At 35.0% G+C, this 18212-nt stretch overlaps 1 protein-coding gene across 1 annotated transcript in view; it reads right to left on the minus strand.

The window, feature by feature from the left end:
• LOC111060109 (nuclear pore complex protein Nup205) overlaps positions 1-18212 on the minus strand; it is a 96022-nt gene that overhangs the window by 46825 nt on the left and 30985 nt on the right. Inside the window, exons 11-16 of the mRNA XM_039430819.1 lie at positions 13641-13825; positions 11115-11251; positions 10300-10538; positions 8704-8913; positions 2610-2819; positions 68-315 (exon numbers count right to left, since the gene is read on the minus strand). Of these exons, the coding sequence (XP_039286753.1) occupies positions 68-315; positions 2610-2819; positions 8704-8913; positions 10300-10538; positions 11115-11251; positions 13641-13825 (1229 nt within the window). The remainder of the gene's footprint in view (positions 1-67; positions 316-2609; positions 2820-8703; positions 8914-10299; positions 10539-11114; positions 11252-13640; positions 13826-18212) is intronic.

An 18212-nucleotide genomic window follows, 5' to 3' on the forward strand; every position in this document is an offset into this window, starting at 1 on the left:
TAATTTCAATTTAATTGAGGTGTTTATAACTAAAAATTTCAATTTACTTGAGGTGTTTACTACTGACTTGGCAATGTTGAGCAGATGGTCTGGCTTGCCGGTGCGCACATTGATGCCAAGCAGCAGCTTGCTGAGTGGCGTGAGCAGCAGACAGCTGTTGGCAGCTGACAGCGTGTGCAGGAACCTGTGCTGCAGGCCGAGTGCCGTGTCCAACAGCTGCAGGCAGCTGGCAGTCGATGCCTCCAGCTGAGCCTTCCCCGCGAATATCGAGTACGTGTCCAGCATGTGGCAGCCATCGTCGATTATGTGCAGCACCTGTTAGGCAGCAATACATAACTTTACTCATTTCTCCCATTAATAACTTATCATTATTGTATTTATTATCAATTCATTGAATTAATTTATTACAATTACTTATTCCAATTGTCTACAAAATACATTAAATTATAACATGAAATTGTAACTGAAATTATTAATTCATTATATTAACTTATTTCAATTGTATACAAGTTAAAAAGCACATCAACTTCTCACATGAAACTGTAACCTAGAAAATAAGGAAACTGCTACTGTGGGAGTGCGACGTTCCATTGTTTGCGTATCCAGTGGCGTGACAAGGAATTTGTTTTGATAAGAGATCAATACAAATATCCGAACCCCCCTGTGGGTTGTGGGAGCTTTGACTCGAACATCGTACTCAAGAATTTGTTAAAAACCAGAATACACCCAAAGTATCCCTGCTTGTCGTAGGAGGCGACTAAAAGGGAAACCCTTTCCAAAGCCCTTCTCCTCCTTAATATGCTTTGGAACTTCTCATTTCTAGAATTGACTTGGCTTTGTGCCATTCTCTCACTCTCTTCATCTATCTGTCAGCCTTCCTTGGTCATATTCCTACTTCTTATTAGACCAACTAAAGGTGTGATGTGGACCGTGCTGATGGGGTGTGCTTTTATATGGTGTTTCTAACGGTGGCTGCAGGATACCAGGCGCCCTCCTGCAGTATTTAGCCTTGCCTGGACATGCGGGGCTCTGTGTGGGTTGACTCCACTTCCCTAACTGTTAGTGGGAACCACATGAACAAACCCCAGATGTTGCCTTGTCTTCAAATCAATCGGGATCTGCCCCATCAGGGCAGGTTCCTCAATCTGAAATGGATGCTTTAGGAACACAGGAAGTTCCATTGCACTCTCATGTAGAGGCTATCAACATTGAAAAAGCTTCTACTGATCACAACATGGATGACGTAAGCTCAATCACACAATCCCAACTGAAGAGGAAGGATGAGTTTCTCAGACCACTCCTCACAGAAGGGCAGCCATTCAGGCAAAACTTCTTGGAAGAGGTGATGCTTTTGACCCTGCAAAGTTTCGGAGGGGCAAAAATAAAAAACCAAGAGACCAGAGATGGGTGAAACTTCAGGCACAAATGTGGGTCAAGAGGCTGAGTCGAGGGTGGCCAGTCGCCAGGTGCCCTAGAGGCAATTTCGTGACCCTAACTCAGCGGAAAGGCCTATAAAAAAGGACCAGTAGTGGAACTCACATAGGTCACGAGTTTACGGGTGGAGAGACCAGACCTCATCACTGCTTAAGGAAGGGCGGCCTGTCAGGCAGAACTTCTTGGTAGAGGTAAGGCTATTGACCCTACAAAAAAGAAAACCCCAAGAGACCAGAGATGGGTGAAACTCCAGGCCCAAATGTGGGCATTCAAAGAAAGCATTCAAGCATTCAAAGAAAGATGAATCCTTTCCGTGAGAGAGAGAGAGAGAGAGAGGAGAGAGAGAGAGAGAGAGAGAGAGAGCTTACGACTGCAAATATTGTATTTATATAAATTGGATTTAGATTGATATTCAGCTGAAAATATTACAAGGAATATTTTGGATTAATCCTGAAGGTTCGAATAACTTTAGAACACATTTTCCAAGGAGTGAGAACTCTACAGTCCTCATCTTGTTGCAAGGGACGGGCACATACTAGCTTAGATAATTGCTGGATAATAGCGAATAATTGCTGGTGTAGGATACAGGGATAGCACTTTACCACTATTTCAAGAATTCGAGATACTCCCTCTGAGACACATGTATATCCACAAGGTACTTAATATTTTCTACCTGCTGAGTGGGAATGATGGTGTAATAGTAAGCTATTGTGAGGTGGTGGAGGGCTCTCATTTGACGCGAGGAGTACTGAATCGCCATCTCCGAGGATTGAGACCTAACTGTACCCTTTTCAAAAAATCTTTTATGTTCCTCACCCCAAAATTTTTCAATCTTTTACCTATACACATCAAGATTAATTTTGGGTCCCAAAATAATAAGTATTACATCAAAACTAGCATAAAAAGATGGCTACTAAACTGCGATAGGGTTGGGGTGGAAATGATGTACAACTCCGTAATATAGTTCCAAAGGCTGTTCATTTATTTCCTTATACACTGCGTATTACAGTCCCAAAGGATCCAATGGTAATTGAATTGATTATTCTAAATGATATTTGAGTACTGTTTAATTAAAAAAAAGGTTACTATATTAATTTATCACTATAAGTAGCCATCGTTATATATAATAATTAGTAATATGATATAATAAATTTCGTTCATTGATGATCACTTACCATGCGCAGTAGTTCAGAGGTAGAGCAGAGATTGATCATGATGTGATGGCCGGGCGGAGGGTTGACCTGAGACTGGCTTGCTCCCGCTCCCCCTCCCTGGCCGCCCCCGTCACCGCCACCACTCCCACCCCCGACAAAGTCCTCGGTCTGAGGCTCGTACTGGCTCAACAGCTTCACCAGAAGCTGCATGCAGCTGCGACACACTTCCCACTACAACAACATTTATACAGTTCGATATCACATAGAGTGAGCGCATTCAAAAAAGATGGGGGTGGTAACAGAATAGTAATCTATGAATAAGGCTGGCCAATAACATCTTTTTATCATGCACTCAAGCAGACATGTTCATCATGCATGTATTGTCATCAGCGAGAGGCTTCTAACATAAAATAAACAACCAATAAAAATAAATAAACCACTGGACAATTACAAATTATAAAAATAGAAAAATAATTTAACCTCAAATAGAGCAGCGAAGAGAAAATAAACAACAAAAATCGGAGAAACCTAACCTCAAAAATTTTTGCTCGAAGCCTTCCGTTGTGACGACGCAACAATGTATGACTTGTGTATCATGCATGTTCTACCGTTAGTGGCCGAAGAAAATTAAAAAAAAAATATTTGAATCAAGTTTATTTAAAATAAATTTAGAAATTTCCTAAATTCAGTATTTTTTTAAAATTACTCCTAAATTCAGTGGCCTGAACCCAAAGCTGGGTGTGCAACAATATCTAATACCGTGTTGCTTGTTCAATGATCGTTGCGTCCACCTATCTATTGAAAATGAACTTTTGAATGAGATGAAAAATATAACAATTCGTGTACATCGGACATTGTTGGTTTCTCTGCACTGTCAATATCAATATTTTGTTACATTGAACCAATAAAAACTTATTCGATCTCAAGTGTCTGTGTGGATGAATGATATACCGATTGAGATACCCAGTTGGATCTAATGATACGGAACTAATTTCTTGCTTGATGATGATGAGTAATCCTTGCTGCAGAACGAAGAGAGTCAACCCTGCTGCGTGATTCCTTGCTTGGTGCACATTTAGACTCCTTATCAGACTTTCACTGAGATATATCATCTTCAACATTCTAGTGATAAGATTTTATTTGTTTCTCTAGCCGATTAATCTTCTTAATCCTTCCCTTTACTAGCGTTAAACTTGTTTGTTTTGAAGAGCTCTCTCATTAATCTTTTTTTTCTTCTTAAAATATTATTGTCAGCATACCGCACAGAATTCTGAACTTATAATTTAAATCATCATATTCATGATTAATGAATAGAAATAATCAATTCATGACATAATTCCAATAATATTCATACTTTATTATCAATTGAATACTTAATATCAAAAGGATTTTTACACTCTTTACTCTTTTAGTTTACGTCGTACACTATAAACAACTAGTCTACCTACTCTCTAGTACATGTAGAATATTTTCAGTCTTACAGTAAAATTTTCTTGATTTTGTTTCTTCAACTACACAATCACTTTATTATCAGAACCTCATATTGAACGAGTCAGGGGATAGGGAGGAATGGCTGAAGGGGTTGAGTTTATTGTTGGAAAGACTAACAAGGGCAACCCTAAATTGACCTTTCAAAGTTTTACTTACAGAAAAACAGTTGCTAATTCATTGGGGAACATAAATTGGCGTTGTCTGTCAAAGACATGTAAGGCTACTCTTAAAACTGATAGAAATATTAAAAAAATAGTAGATATGAGCCAATCTGATTCTCACAATCATTCTCCTCCTTGTGATGGAACAACGAGGTTAAACGACGACTCTGCAGATGAGGATTCCGTTTGCGATGACCATTCACATGTTGCATCAAATATTAGTGTGATGTCAGCTGCAATGTCTTCCACCCCTATATCTCATGCCAATGAAACTGAACTCCCTGTTGTATCTGAATTACACAACCAGGTGTCTTCAGAGTGTGTAGAGCCTGATAGGATAAATAAATCTGTGTCTCAGGATGTTTGCGTTGGCTGTTTTCATCTTGTTGAGAAGTTAATGATTGAGAATCATAATCTGGTTGCGGAGAATTCTCGTCTATGGGTACAATGGAATGCTGCTGTAGACCGTTCCATAATGAATGAAAAATTGATAATGGATCTTCAAGATAAAACGTTTAGGGATTTTGGTGCTCAAACGGAGGAGATGAATGTGCGCTTGAACGAGGTAATTGACGTCGAGCAACATATCGGTACGGATTGTTGTTCTGTTGATGTAGTGCAGGGGGAGGGTACATGTTCGGAGAAAAGGCTCTTTCTCAATAGGATTTCTGATTTACAGTCTGATTTGGAGAAAAATAGGTGTTTGATATTAGATATGAAGACTAATGTTGGGAAGGCCAAGTCAGTACTGAACAGTTTTCTTAATGCTTGTTCCATGATGAGCTCAGTTTTTAATGGAGTAGGAACTTATAGAAACAATTATCAGATTGAAAATGTTTCTCCTGATAATGACATTCTTGTTGAAGACTCTTCAAGTGTTTGGCTGTGGGGTGACAGCCATGTGAAAGGCATAAGGGAGTTGATGGATAGGAAGTCAGCCTCTAAGCTCAAGTTCAAGTCATTAATTTTTACTAGCGCACCGATTAATTATATCATGGATGGTATTTTGTCATCATTTGAGCTTGGCACAATGAAACAAGATGATACTGTTGTTCTTATAGGGGGAACAAATAGCTTTAATGACACCTCTACGGAGATAGACATTTATAATTGTATAATGAAGCTCCGTAAACTAGTTAGTACTCTGAGGAACAATAAGTTAGGGTTGATTCTTTCGACAATACCATACAGGTATGATCTTGCAGTGGGGTCGCATATGAACAAGTGTATAGAGTCTTTTAATGAAGCTGTTTGTTCAATTTCCCAAGAGTTTTCTCTGAGTATGCTAAGCATATGGAGCTACCAGGCGAGATTTCACACTCGGCATGGGCTGCATCTTAATAGGCATGGGAAAATAAGACTTGCAAATGAGTTATTGAATTTACTATCAGGATCTACTCAGACGTATGACGTGGCCCCAGTCTTGTCAATCAAATCAGCTTCTTCTTCAAGCAATGATTGTTCATTTGTTGGTGTTGAGAGTTGTAATAATTTGTCAGGTTTGATCACAGGTGGAGTTTGTGAGATGAGATTGAATTCAAATCCAGTCTTACAGATACCAGTCATTACGAAGCCCAGGTCTTTTTTAGAAGAAGCAAAGCACATAGAAATCCATGTATAGAGTATATTGTTGACTCAGGTAATCAAGTTAAATATAAAAATGATCAGAATTACGACAATTTTAATACTATTATTTTCCATTGGAACGTTCAAAGCATCAGAAATAAGCTTGACTCTGTTGAATATCAACTTAAAGACTTGAATGTGGACATTGCTTGTATAGTTGAAACATGGTTGGAGTCAGAGGAGGTTGACTTGTATGGAATTAATGGCTTTTCAATTGGGAATGCTTATTGTAGGGTCACCAGGAAACATGGGGGGTGCCTGATCTATGTGAAAAATGGACTAGATTTTGAAAGGCTTGAAAGCATAAATCAGATGTCAATAGAGATGGTTTTAGAGGCGACAGCTATCCATTTAGTGCATTCAAATACAATAGTTTTAGCTTTATATAGACCAAACTCTGAAAACAATAATTTTAACATATTCCTGGATAGACTAAGTTGTATATTGGAACATGTCTTGAAATATGCCAATAACATAATTTTATGTGCTGATTTCAATTATGATTTTATAAGCAATGACAATAATATTAAGGAATTGAAGGACTTATTTGTTTCTTTTGGATTGACGATGAGTTATAACAATATTACCAGACCTAATTCATCTAATGGGGGAACATGTATTGACAATATCATCACTACCATCAGTGAAGGTTCTTTTACATGTGGGGTTGAAAAGACATGGTACTCAGATCATTGGGCTCTCACATTAAAACAAGATTATTTTCAAAACATTCAGGAAGCAATTGCACAGAAACCAAAACTATTCGACACATCAACAGTGACAGTATTATACATTTTCAAAATTTGCTACATAAAATAAATTGGACGGACCTATATAGAGATGGCAATCTAGAACTAAAAACCTCCTTTTTCCTGAGTACACTCAAGAATATTGTGGATTTGACATTTCCATTGAAGACTGTAAAATTAAAGACAACAGCTCCTAAGCCAGGCAAAATCTATAGTGTTGAATTAATGAATATCAAGAATATGTGTGATCTGCTCTATGATGTTTATCTTAATACTGGTGATAATGAAATAAAGATTCTGTATAAAATTAGAAAAAAGGAATTCAAAGACATGTTAGTGACTCTAAGGAAGACACAAAATGACAAAAAAATTATTGAATCCAAAAACAAGAGCAGGGCAATTTGGGGTATAATTAAAAAACTGAGTAAATCCAAGTCAATGATTAAAAAAGGCTCACTAAACTCAAATCAGTTCAACAAATTCTTTACAGAAAACATAGATAAAATTGTAGCTGAAGTTGAAAGTAAAAGTTGCAGTCATAGTGCAATGGACTTTTTGAGAGCTGGTTACTGTGCGCCCACGTCCAGATTTGAATTTGAATTAGTTGAAACAGATAACATAATTAATATACTCAAGAAAATGAAGGGGAGTAATAGTGCAGACGTCTATGACATTAGTCCTAGGATGCTTAAACTCAGTCTTGATTATATTATAGATCCTCTTACACACTTAGTTAATAGTTCAATCCTTGAAGGTGTTTTTCCACAAAGCTTGAAGATGAATAAAGTTCTGCCCATATATAAAAAAGGCTGTAGATCAGATTATAATAACTTTAGACCTATTAACATAACCACTACTGTTTCAAAAGTACTTGAAAAGGCTCTAAATGATCAAATTGTGGATTACTTCGAAAGAAACAATCTTTTCAACAATTCTCAGTTTGGATATAGGACTGGGAGAAATACGGTTAGAGCTGCAATTGATCTATACAGGGATTGTCTGAATTCTTTGGAAAACAAGAAATTTACTCAGACTAAATTGTTTGACCTGTCAAAAGCATTTGACACTGTATCGCACAAATTGTTGCTAGATAAGCTTGCATTTTATGGCTTCCAGGAAAGATCTTTGAGACTGGTAGAATCTTATTTGGGGGATCGATTCCAAAAGGTTGTTTTTGAGGAATCTGAGTCACAGTATCTACCTGTCTCCCATGGCGTGCCTCAGGGTTCTATTTTAGGGCCTATTTTGTTCATCGTCTATATAAATGATCTACCAACAATTGTAAACCCTCCAGCCAAAAGCTATTTGTTTGCGGATGATCTGTGTGTTTTTCTGAGCTTTCCCACAGTAGTTTCATTGAGTCAAGCTTCCCAGGACTTGGCTGATTCGATCGAAAGGTGGTGTAATTCAAATTTATTATGTCTAAACTCTGATAAAGTTCAGAACTTGACTATCAGTTATAATAGAATACTGACTATGAATGAGGAGAAAGAGGCAAAGTTTCTGGGCTTCACACTTGACACTTGCCTTAGTTGGTCCCAGCATATTGACATTGTTGCTAGCAAGCTGAATAAGGGAGTCTTCTTAATTAGAAAACTGAGGTCATATGTCAGTTTGGATGTTTTAAAGGTGATTTATTATGCACTCAAGCAGACATGTTCATCATGCATGTATTGTCATCAGCGAGAGGCTTCTAACATAAAATAAACAACCAATAAAAATAAATAAACCACTGGACAATTACAAATTATAAAAATAGAAAAATAATTTAACCTCAAATAGAGCAGCGAAGAGAAAATAAACAACAAAAATCGGAGAAACCTAACCTCAAAAATTTTTGCTCGAAGCCTTCCGTTGTGACGACGCAACAATGTATGACTTGTGTATCATGCATGTTCTACCGTTAGTGGCCGAAGAAAATTAAAAAAAAATATTTGAATCAAGTTTATTTAAAATAAATTTAGAAATTTCCTAAATTCAGTATTTTTTTAAAATTACTCCTAAATTCATTGAATTGCCTAAAGTTGGGTCATGTTCAGCACATTAACAATTTTGAATTTCAAGAAGTCTAAATAACTGACGACTGACCTTTTCTTGTGGGTTCTTGTAGGAACGGGTATTGAACCTGAGGAGGACCGACTGGAGCACGAAGGTGAGATAGGGGTCGAAGCCAGGGGTGCGGGAGCCGACTCCCAGCAGACGGGGCACTGGCACATCGGTCAGCACATCCAACAGGCGCAGCATTGCCCGCGTCAACGGAAACTCCTCGTTCCGCGATTCCAGCTCTTCCAGTTCCGTCTGTAACCAATGAAATCAATTAATAAATATTACATAAATCTATAATATTATAATAAATGAAAGAATCGACTTACGGGAGAGGAAACTCACGAATGACGCATTATCACGTCTGAAATTTTACATAAAGATTCTGAATTTACCGAGAAGGAACATAGGCTTATTTTCATTGCTATTAATTAATTCTAAATTAATAATCAAAACTTATTAATTAAATGAAACTCATTATTTGCTGGAAATTTTCAACTCTGATGAAGATTATATTATCTATGGAATTTTGACGAAATTATGAATAATTATTATGCTATTTTTTGTGTTTCCTTGACGATGCATTTTACAACAAAAAATTTCCCCAGTGTAAAGCACGGGTTATCTGCTTGTAGTCAGTAAAACAAATAATAAAATATATGACTGAAATAAACATCTAAAATCGAATAGTTTTTTTAATAATATTTAATCGAGGAGTGTACCAGTTCTTTGCACTGATATTAATTTTATTAACATTTTTATTGAGGCTATTTTTTTAGTTTCAAAAGAACAAAATTTATTTAAATTTTTAAAAATGAAGGAATGCTGAATTTACATTATATACAGATTGTTGCAAACCAATAAACTTCATTCAAACAACGTTTTAACTTGATTATATTGATAAAATTCAACACTACACTTATAGGTGGTTTACGCACCCCTTTCCCTTGCTTTTCATTCACTTATTTCTGAATTGAAATTTTTATATTAATAATTGATATCGATACTCGCTGTCAAACTTCAGTTTTGCAGGCAGCGCCTAATATCTTATTTTGATTTACAAAGTTAATTTTCGTATACATATAAGGATTGATTATTTTGGTTGACTTTGTATTAAGGATTATCATTTTTATTGTGTTATTTTCATTATTATTATTATTATTATGACGAAAAAAAATTGATTTGATTTTCCAGTGTTGGAGGGAATCAGGCTAGAAATCTTCAACACCAGCTCCAAGTGGACAGATAGATGCTGAAGATTTTATTTATTTTGACTTTTGATTTATTCTATTTTGAAGTTTATTCTATGAATTTCACATCTTTGTACATAGAAGCACAGGGGTGTTTAACAGCTGAACTAAAAAAAAAATATTCAAACAATAAGCTAGCTAAAAGGCTTATAAAAATCTAGTATACAGGCTCAGTTCTTTCTAACATCTAGTGCTAAACAAAACAAATACTTCAACATTGTGATATATCAAAGGGAATTTACTATATTTGATTTGTATGGAATTTATTTTCCATAAATTGAAATTAATAGTTTTTTAATGAGAGGTAATTTACTATAATTGATTCTTATGCAATTGATTTTCAATAATAATAGAAATTAATAGTTTTCTAATGAGAGACAGGTGAAATCACCTGTATTCCTCTTGGCTGATAGCTGGACGTTGTTGGAACAGTGACGACGATTTGCGAAGCTTCGAGATTGTGCCACAAGGTGGCAGCAGTGTCGGGCGACTTGGCCAGAGCTGCCAACGTGAGTAGCAACTCGGCTTTCAGTGATATCTGCACACAACAGCTGACCAGACCAAGTAGGATGGACAGAGGCGCCCAAGTCGGGTTTTCACACAGTGCCAAGCGCGACACTTCATCATTTTCTGCAAAAATGTACGTTGCAATATTTTATAATGCTCATATAAATCCACAAGATTCATTCACAACTGATATCCCTTCCTACTTGCAGACGTAGAGTGTTGTACTCTCAGCAATAGGTATTGATTATTCCTAATCTAAAAATTGTCCTGATATAACCTACAGTATTTGATCATTATAATAATTATCAGGTACTGAATAATTATTAGCTTATTATTTTTCATCTTGTTGAGCTGTGTGATCCTGTTATCTTTTTGCTTGTAATTCTACTACATATTGTGAATTCGAATACATTAAATTTGAATTTGAAATATTTGATCAATTCTTTTATTTAGTTTTAATTTGTTATATTCCACAAGATTCAATTTCTTAATTTACTTTTGATTCATTATATTCTGTACATCAAGTGAAATTAATTTTCATTGCATGACATTGGCTATGAACAGCAAAGTACTCAACTAAAGAAAAAGACAAATCGAAAGTAAATGATCAATTTCAAATTTAAAAAGTTTGATTGACCTTAATTATTATACAATAACGCAGTTGTAGTTTAATCGAAATGGGAAAGTGGAACTGCTTACCAGCGACTGCTCTGATGACTCCAAGGACTACGAGAAGGCCTTGGATTTCTTGAGGCGTGATCCCTTTAGTGAAAGAACGATGGCGGTAGATGGTGTCTGATGTTGGAGCAGCTTCCTGTCTTAGATTGCAGTAATACCTGTAATAAAAAATATATAATAGCATGATAGAAATGTCTCAAATGCAAAACAATGAAAAATTAATAAACAGTTGAAGTATTCCGACTGAATAAGATTCAAATTATTGCAATCTTAATCCAGGTAATTATTTCTGATATTAAGGCGCAATAGCAAAAACTAATATTATAAAAAAATATGCTTTCTATTCCAAGGCATAAATTCAGTCACTTATCTAATAAGGACAGTTCAGTATTGTTGGCTCTGTTAGTTTGAAAATTTATCAAATAAATTCAGTGAAAAGCATCCAACTCCTTTTCAAAATCTTTCAAAGGAGAGCAGAATGTTAAAAAAAACAGTCCAAAATGTTTACAGATAAAAATACACAGCAACTGTGGCATGGAATTCTATCAAGAAAATCCTTTCTCCTAGTTCAATTAATTCAAGTCATTTTATTATTTGTCACAGGCTAAACAACAGTAAGCATTGTCAATAGCCATGTACATAAAAATTATAACATTCATATACAAAGTTGGACTTGATAATCTATATATATATAAATGAATGTCTGTTTGTGTGTTAGTTTGTTTGTTCCATATAGACTCGAAAACTACTTGACAGAACGGCATGAATCTTTGGGAATAATTATGTTGTGTGAATATTGGGGATGGTTTCTGACCAGAAATTTTAATAGGGGGGCTAATAATAATTATATATTAATCCATTTTACAGACCCATGTTTTCGAAATTGTCGGCTGAGCGGCTAACGTAGAACGGGAAGATCATCATGATTAAAGATCATGTTGTGATAATATGATTTAGCATCTCAACTTAACAGCTGTAATAAACACGTCACTCTGTGATAAAATTGTTTACTGGTATTAGAACGGTAGTTTTAAGCACATAAGAAGTCCGTATTGAGATGTAAATAAAAATATTGATTGTAAGATAAATTTCATGATTCACCAAATAAAGTCAAGTGTGACATGAGATTTTTGCCGGGTAATCTAGTTTTTTAAAATAGTGAAAATATAATTTATGAACTAATAAATAATATGTAAGTTACAGCCCAATCCTATATAGAAACAGTCATCAATAAAATCTGGAAACATGGGCATTATACTCGAAAGTAACACGAGAGAGTCTTAATACATTTTTCAGTTAAATTTGGGTTTTCTCCAATCAGTTTGTAGAGCTTTAAAATCATCATTTTTATGGTAGAACAATTCTGTCCAAAATTGGAGTAAATACTTTTATCAGATGGTATATTTTCCAAATCCACATTCCATTTTCAATTCACAACTTTTAATTCATTTGATCGGTAAAAAATAATAATGATGTCAACTTATCTGAGTATTCCTTAGTTAATAATTTATCTATTTATTAACTGAGGCACACTTCATAATGATTGGGTGAGCCCAAATCTCTCCCGAATTTTGATAATGGTTGCGTTCAAAGCCACTGATCGGTGAGTGAACGATGAGACCGGTGAGTGAACATGGCTCTGAACGAGACACCGTTTGGTCTAAGTCAAAGACCTTGAAGATGCATAGACTCACATGCAGCGCTAGTGTACTTGGAATTGAAATCGGCAATTGGGGGGACAACCTGGAAGATTATTACATAACAAAGATCTTGAAGATTTTTGTAATCTATAAAATTACAAAAAATATAAATTTAATTTCAAGTAAGAGCCAGCATTGGGAAGGCATAGGCATTGTGGGCTTATACCTCTTCAAGGTCTTTGGTCTAACTGATAAGAAAAAAAATACGTCATATCCGGTTCGTTCACTAATCAGCTCATCGTAATTTTCCACCGATGGAAAAGAATGTAAACAGAGTAGCTGAACGTAAACAGAAATGGCTGAATACGAGGTTGTTTACAATTATAATGGACTCCATTATAATGTATTTGGGAGCACAGAAATGCATGATTACATAAATTCAATAATATTTAAAATAGCATCTAAAGCATTTTAAACAATCCAATCACTTGATGGTTTTCCATTTCAATTGATTATACAATGAGATAGGTTAGGTTCTAGTTTTGTTTATAAATATAAGCAGAAGAGAAAACACGTCAGTCATGACTCATGAGCAACCGTTCAGTCACAGAATACATACAGAATGGAAGGTATCAATCTAACCAAGACTTGAGTGCACCAAGACCACGACACGTGACTGCATCGTCTTGTTAGAAATTAAAATTACCGATATATTACAATGCTACAATTTCTTCCAAGATGGCGGATTTTGGCGTCAGGATACTAGCCGACTTTCGATTCTGTGGTTTATCTGTGATCACTAATCTGTGATCTGGTTTTTTACTGAACGTAGAAAAAACACGATGGAATTGATCAATGGCTTTGAACGCAACCACTGTCTTTCAGCGTTCACTCTCGAATTACTAACCTATTCAAAGATGTGAAAAAGTGATCCCAGGTGACTGAGCCATGATTGTTGAGTTTCAAAAGCGTGAAGCACTGCCTGGCAGCCTGTTGACTGCTTGACAGGGATGCCAACATCTTCATGTAGGGCACAAACAGGGTGGGCGGCAGCAAATCACCCGACTGACGCACAAACTTGAAAAGCGAAACCTGCAACACCGAATATGTTCAATAAACGATAGAGTAGAATTATTAACAATTCTTTGGAATGAGACAATATCAATTATAGATATCAATTGGAGATATTGGTCATTTTTCACACTAACCCCCAGTTTTTCGTACGTCGGTTAACGTTTAATCACGATTAAATGCTGTACTTTAATCAAGATTAGTGCTAACCAATGCATTTTGGTTTCATAAAACAGAGATTTCAAGCAATAACGCCGATTAAACTAACCGGCGTAAACCATTTTTAATTCTGATTAGTTGGCTGGAACCATTTTAACCGCGATTAGTTGAAACCTTAGACCAGTTATAGAATAGACACGCTGGGAAGTCTAGCCTCTGAAGCCAACATCTACTGCCAAATCCACCCATCTTGACGTCACAACAGTGACGTCACGCATCGTATGGAAAACTTTCAGATTGTGTCTATTTCAGATTCATGGTGTTTTTAGGTTATTTCTAGCTACGGGCAAAAACGATATCAGTTAAGTTATAATGTGTTATGTGATATCGGCTTCAAAGTTATAATGTGTTTTGAAAATAATAAGGTACGGTAGCCTACAAAACTAATTTATTGTCATGCTGCAATGAGTTCACTTACATCATAACCAAGGATAATATTACAGTTACAACTTACAATATTTATGTGTATAAATTTCAACTTACACATGAAAAGATATTCCACTTTTTTCCTAAAAATTTCAGTGCAATTATATGCTGCGCAGGAGATTACCATTTTCATAAATGATAATTACATAAATAAATAACAATCTGCTATGGAAAACAAGCTATGTTTAACAACATGCATTGTTACAACAATGTAAGTTAAACACCACAAACACACAACAAACTCAAAAAAGTTTTCTATACTAATTTCTAATTTCTAGCGTGACGTCACTGTTGTGACGTCAAGATGGGTGGATTTGGCAGTAGATGTTGGTTTCATCGACTTTCAGTATGAATATACAATGGGCCGTGTCTATTCTATAACTGGTCTAAGGTTGAAATGAAGAAAATTTGGTTGCACAAAGGTAAAAATCGAAAAATAACGCTGGTTAAACTAATCGACGTAAAAGATTTTTAACAGGCCATTCATGGGGAATTAAATCCAACTAACGCCGGTTAGGTATCTAATGATAGCTGTCTTCCTATTAGTTTTTGGTAAAAAACGAAAAAATTCAAAGTATAGGCTAAATATATGAATGAATAAAATAGAGAAGTGTATTTAGCTGATATTAGCATTCAAAATTAGATTCTGATTTTTGAGGTTAGTTTTCGATCTTTTGTCGTCTGTTAGCAGCATAGCACTTGACACTGGCGAGAGAAAGAGCATTTTTGAGGCTTGCGCGCAAGCCTCTGTGTTGAATGGTCAAATTCACCGCTTCAATAACATAACCTCATTTTTACCTTAAAACATACCTATCATTATCAGTTTTCTATTATGTAAATATTCTCTCTTATTAGAATCGAAAACAAACTCATTTTTTCTTTGTCTAATAATATTGGACCATGATCTCGTTTGATAATATTTTTTCAGTTTCAAATTCACCGCTTCAATAACATAACCTCTATCATTTTATGTCAGTTAAATTACAGTGTTGCCGGATTCTGAAACCGTTAAAATCTTGGATAGTTAACCGGTAAACTTAATCAGGATTAAAAACTAACCGATCTTGGTGGAACAGAATGAATCCGTAAAACTAACGCTGATTTGTTAATCGACGTTAATGTCCATATTTAACAGACGGACGTGCAACTGGCCCTAAGTGTATCAAACCAGAATATTTTCAGTACCATCATTAATATCGAAATTGGGGTAATTAATACACATGCTATATAGCATCATTGAAATGAATGGTTCAGATCCACTTCACACTTTTTCACAGACGAGAGAAGACAGAATGAGAGATCCATCTATCTTGAAACTTTAAAGAGACATAGATATAATACAAGAACTAGAATTTTGTTCATAACTATTCCAATTTTCAAATGAAAATGCAGTTGATTTTATTCGTTTTACAAGAAAACTGCTTGGAGAATCAGCATTCATGAATCAATTTAATTGATTTTCAAGCAAATTAAAATTATATTGTATATTTCAAATTAGCATTACTTCTCTACATATTAGGGGTATTCACAATGTTGTTTTAGCCAGCTAACGTGCTATTTGATAACTCTGGATTGTGAACGCCCCATCTAAAACCAACTGCTATAAGCCAAGGTCTATAAATACAGGTCATGACACTCATGTTCCTTATGGAGCGGCCATTTTATGGGGTCTTTATGGCGGTACATTTGAAAATCCAATCTAATTCAATTTGCTCGTAATAAAATTATGCATTTTTAAAACAATATTCTAGTTCAGATAATATGTGAATTCAGGTTTTGATTTTTTTAATAATGAAATTTCAATAATAAATGCTTCAATTATTCATTTATCTATTATTAAAAATTATTTATTATTATTAGCGTATGGCACACATATATATAGACGCACACAAACACATGGGTAGTAAAAGAAAAATCTGGTCATGAGACCGTTGTCAGGTCAATAAAATATTGTAAATATATTAAATTTTGATGTCGAGGTTGTCAATGCAGTGTAGTGATTGAGGAGAAGCCGAGATAAAATCATTTAAATGGCCTTGGTAGGCACGTATATTACAATTTCTGATGATATGCTTCATCGTCTGCTTCATCGTCATATGGCTTGCAGTTACTGAATTTTTCAATCGTTCTATATTTTGTTTTTGTTGATCCCAGCTATTGATAGCAGGGTTGAATTTTATTGATCCCAGCTATGGTGGCACACCATTCAGCCGCTATCCTTGACTTTGAAACTCCTGAGAGGCCAAAATACGCTCTTACGAGTACGTTTGACAATTGGAAAAATAATTTCAATTATTTGTGAGGAACTTTCTCGCTTTCACCACCTTTTTTCTTTTCTGAATAATTTTTTATTTGCCAAAAAACAGAATACAAAAAACTTTACAAAAAATAAATAAGTATATGCTACTGCACTTAACTAAAATACATAGATGTTAATTTGTTTAATTTTCAATTATATATTTTTTATGGCATTGCTAGCATAGACAATTAGTCTGTTCGCTAGCAATGAGTTGAGATTAAAAAATAATAAATAATAATAATACAGTAATATATTCAGAAAAATAAATAATGATGTTCTCACATTTTGCAACATTTAATATGGAGCTTTCATATTCATTTTCAAAACCCTTGACCACAGATGAGAAATTAAAAATTTATGGATTTCATCTTTATTAAACTAGTAGTTCTGTGAACAGTAGACCTCGCGCAGTTATAACGACGTCCCAAACCATAAGCACATCTAACTATTTATTTGATCAGATCATGCTTACACAAGATTTAATTATCATATAACGCTTTCCGGAATTTAGTGCGAGAAAACCAGAAGACATCTAGGCGCCCAGACGAGCTGTTATAAGTTCTTTGCATCCTATTTAATAGTGCATAAAAATTGCATTCAATGAGGCATGCAATTTATAGTCTACACAGCTGCTATTTTTTACCAAGTTACTTTGAGATATTATCATGGCATACAATATCTATAGTCAACTCGACAGCTGATTTATCATGAATAATTCTATCGTCTGATTTTCACTCTAATATTGACGTATGAAGGAGGCTCCTTTTTCCTTTTATCCTTGAAATGCAAAATTTCCAAAAACCTTGTATATACGTCGACGCGCAATTTCAAAAGGATCATACCTGTCTAATTTCATGAAAATCTATTACCGCGTTTCGCCGTGAATGCGCAACATAATAAACATTTAAACATTCAAACATTTAAACATTAAGAGAAATGCCAAACCGTCGACTTGAATCTTAGACTTCACTTCGCTCGGTCAATTAGTTTTCTATGAACAATTTCATTTGAATTGCTAAAATTTTTTGTGTAAATTACTTAATCACAAAATTAAAACAATATTTTGAAAAAAAATGTTAGATTTAACCCAGTCATCAATTATTAGAGTAATAATGTTTTTATTTATTTTATGTGTTAACAAATTTCTAGGAATTTTATTTATGAGAATATTGCAGTTGTGATCGAATTGCCTTCTGCTTACTGAGAGTCTGGAAAATCGTATTATAAATTGATTTGAAATTAGTGGTCGAGTATTGTAGCTGAGTGCACGGGGTTGTGGTGAGTGTTTGGCTTTATTAATAGATAGAATCAAGTTTTTAATACATTGTTGTCTGATCGTTAGGACGATCATTTCTTGAAAAATTGCTCTACTGGGATAAATCAGAGGTTTACCCGAAGCTGCTCGGATCAAAAATTTCTGTAGAGTGAAAACTTTCTTCAAATGATAATCATATGCACCACCCC

This window comes from Nilaparvata lugens, chromosome 6 (assembly GCF_014356525.2).
Source record: "Nilaparvata lugens isolate BPH chromosome 6, ASM1435652v1, whole genome shotgun sequence".
NCBI lineage: Eukaryota > Metazoa > Arthropoda > Insecta > Hemiptera > Delphacidae > Nilaparvata > Nilaparvata lugens.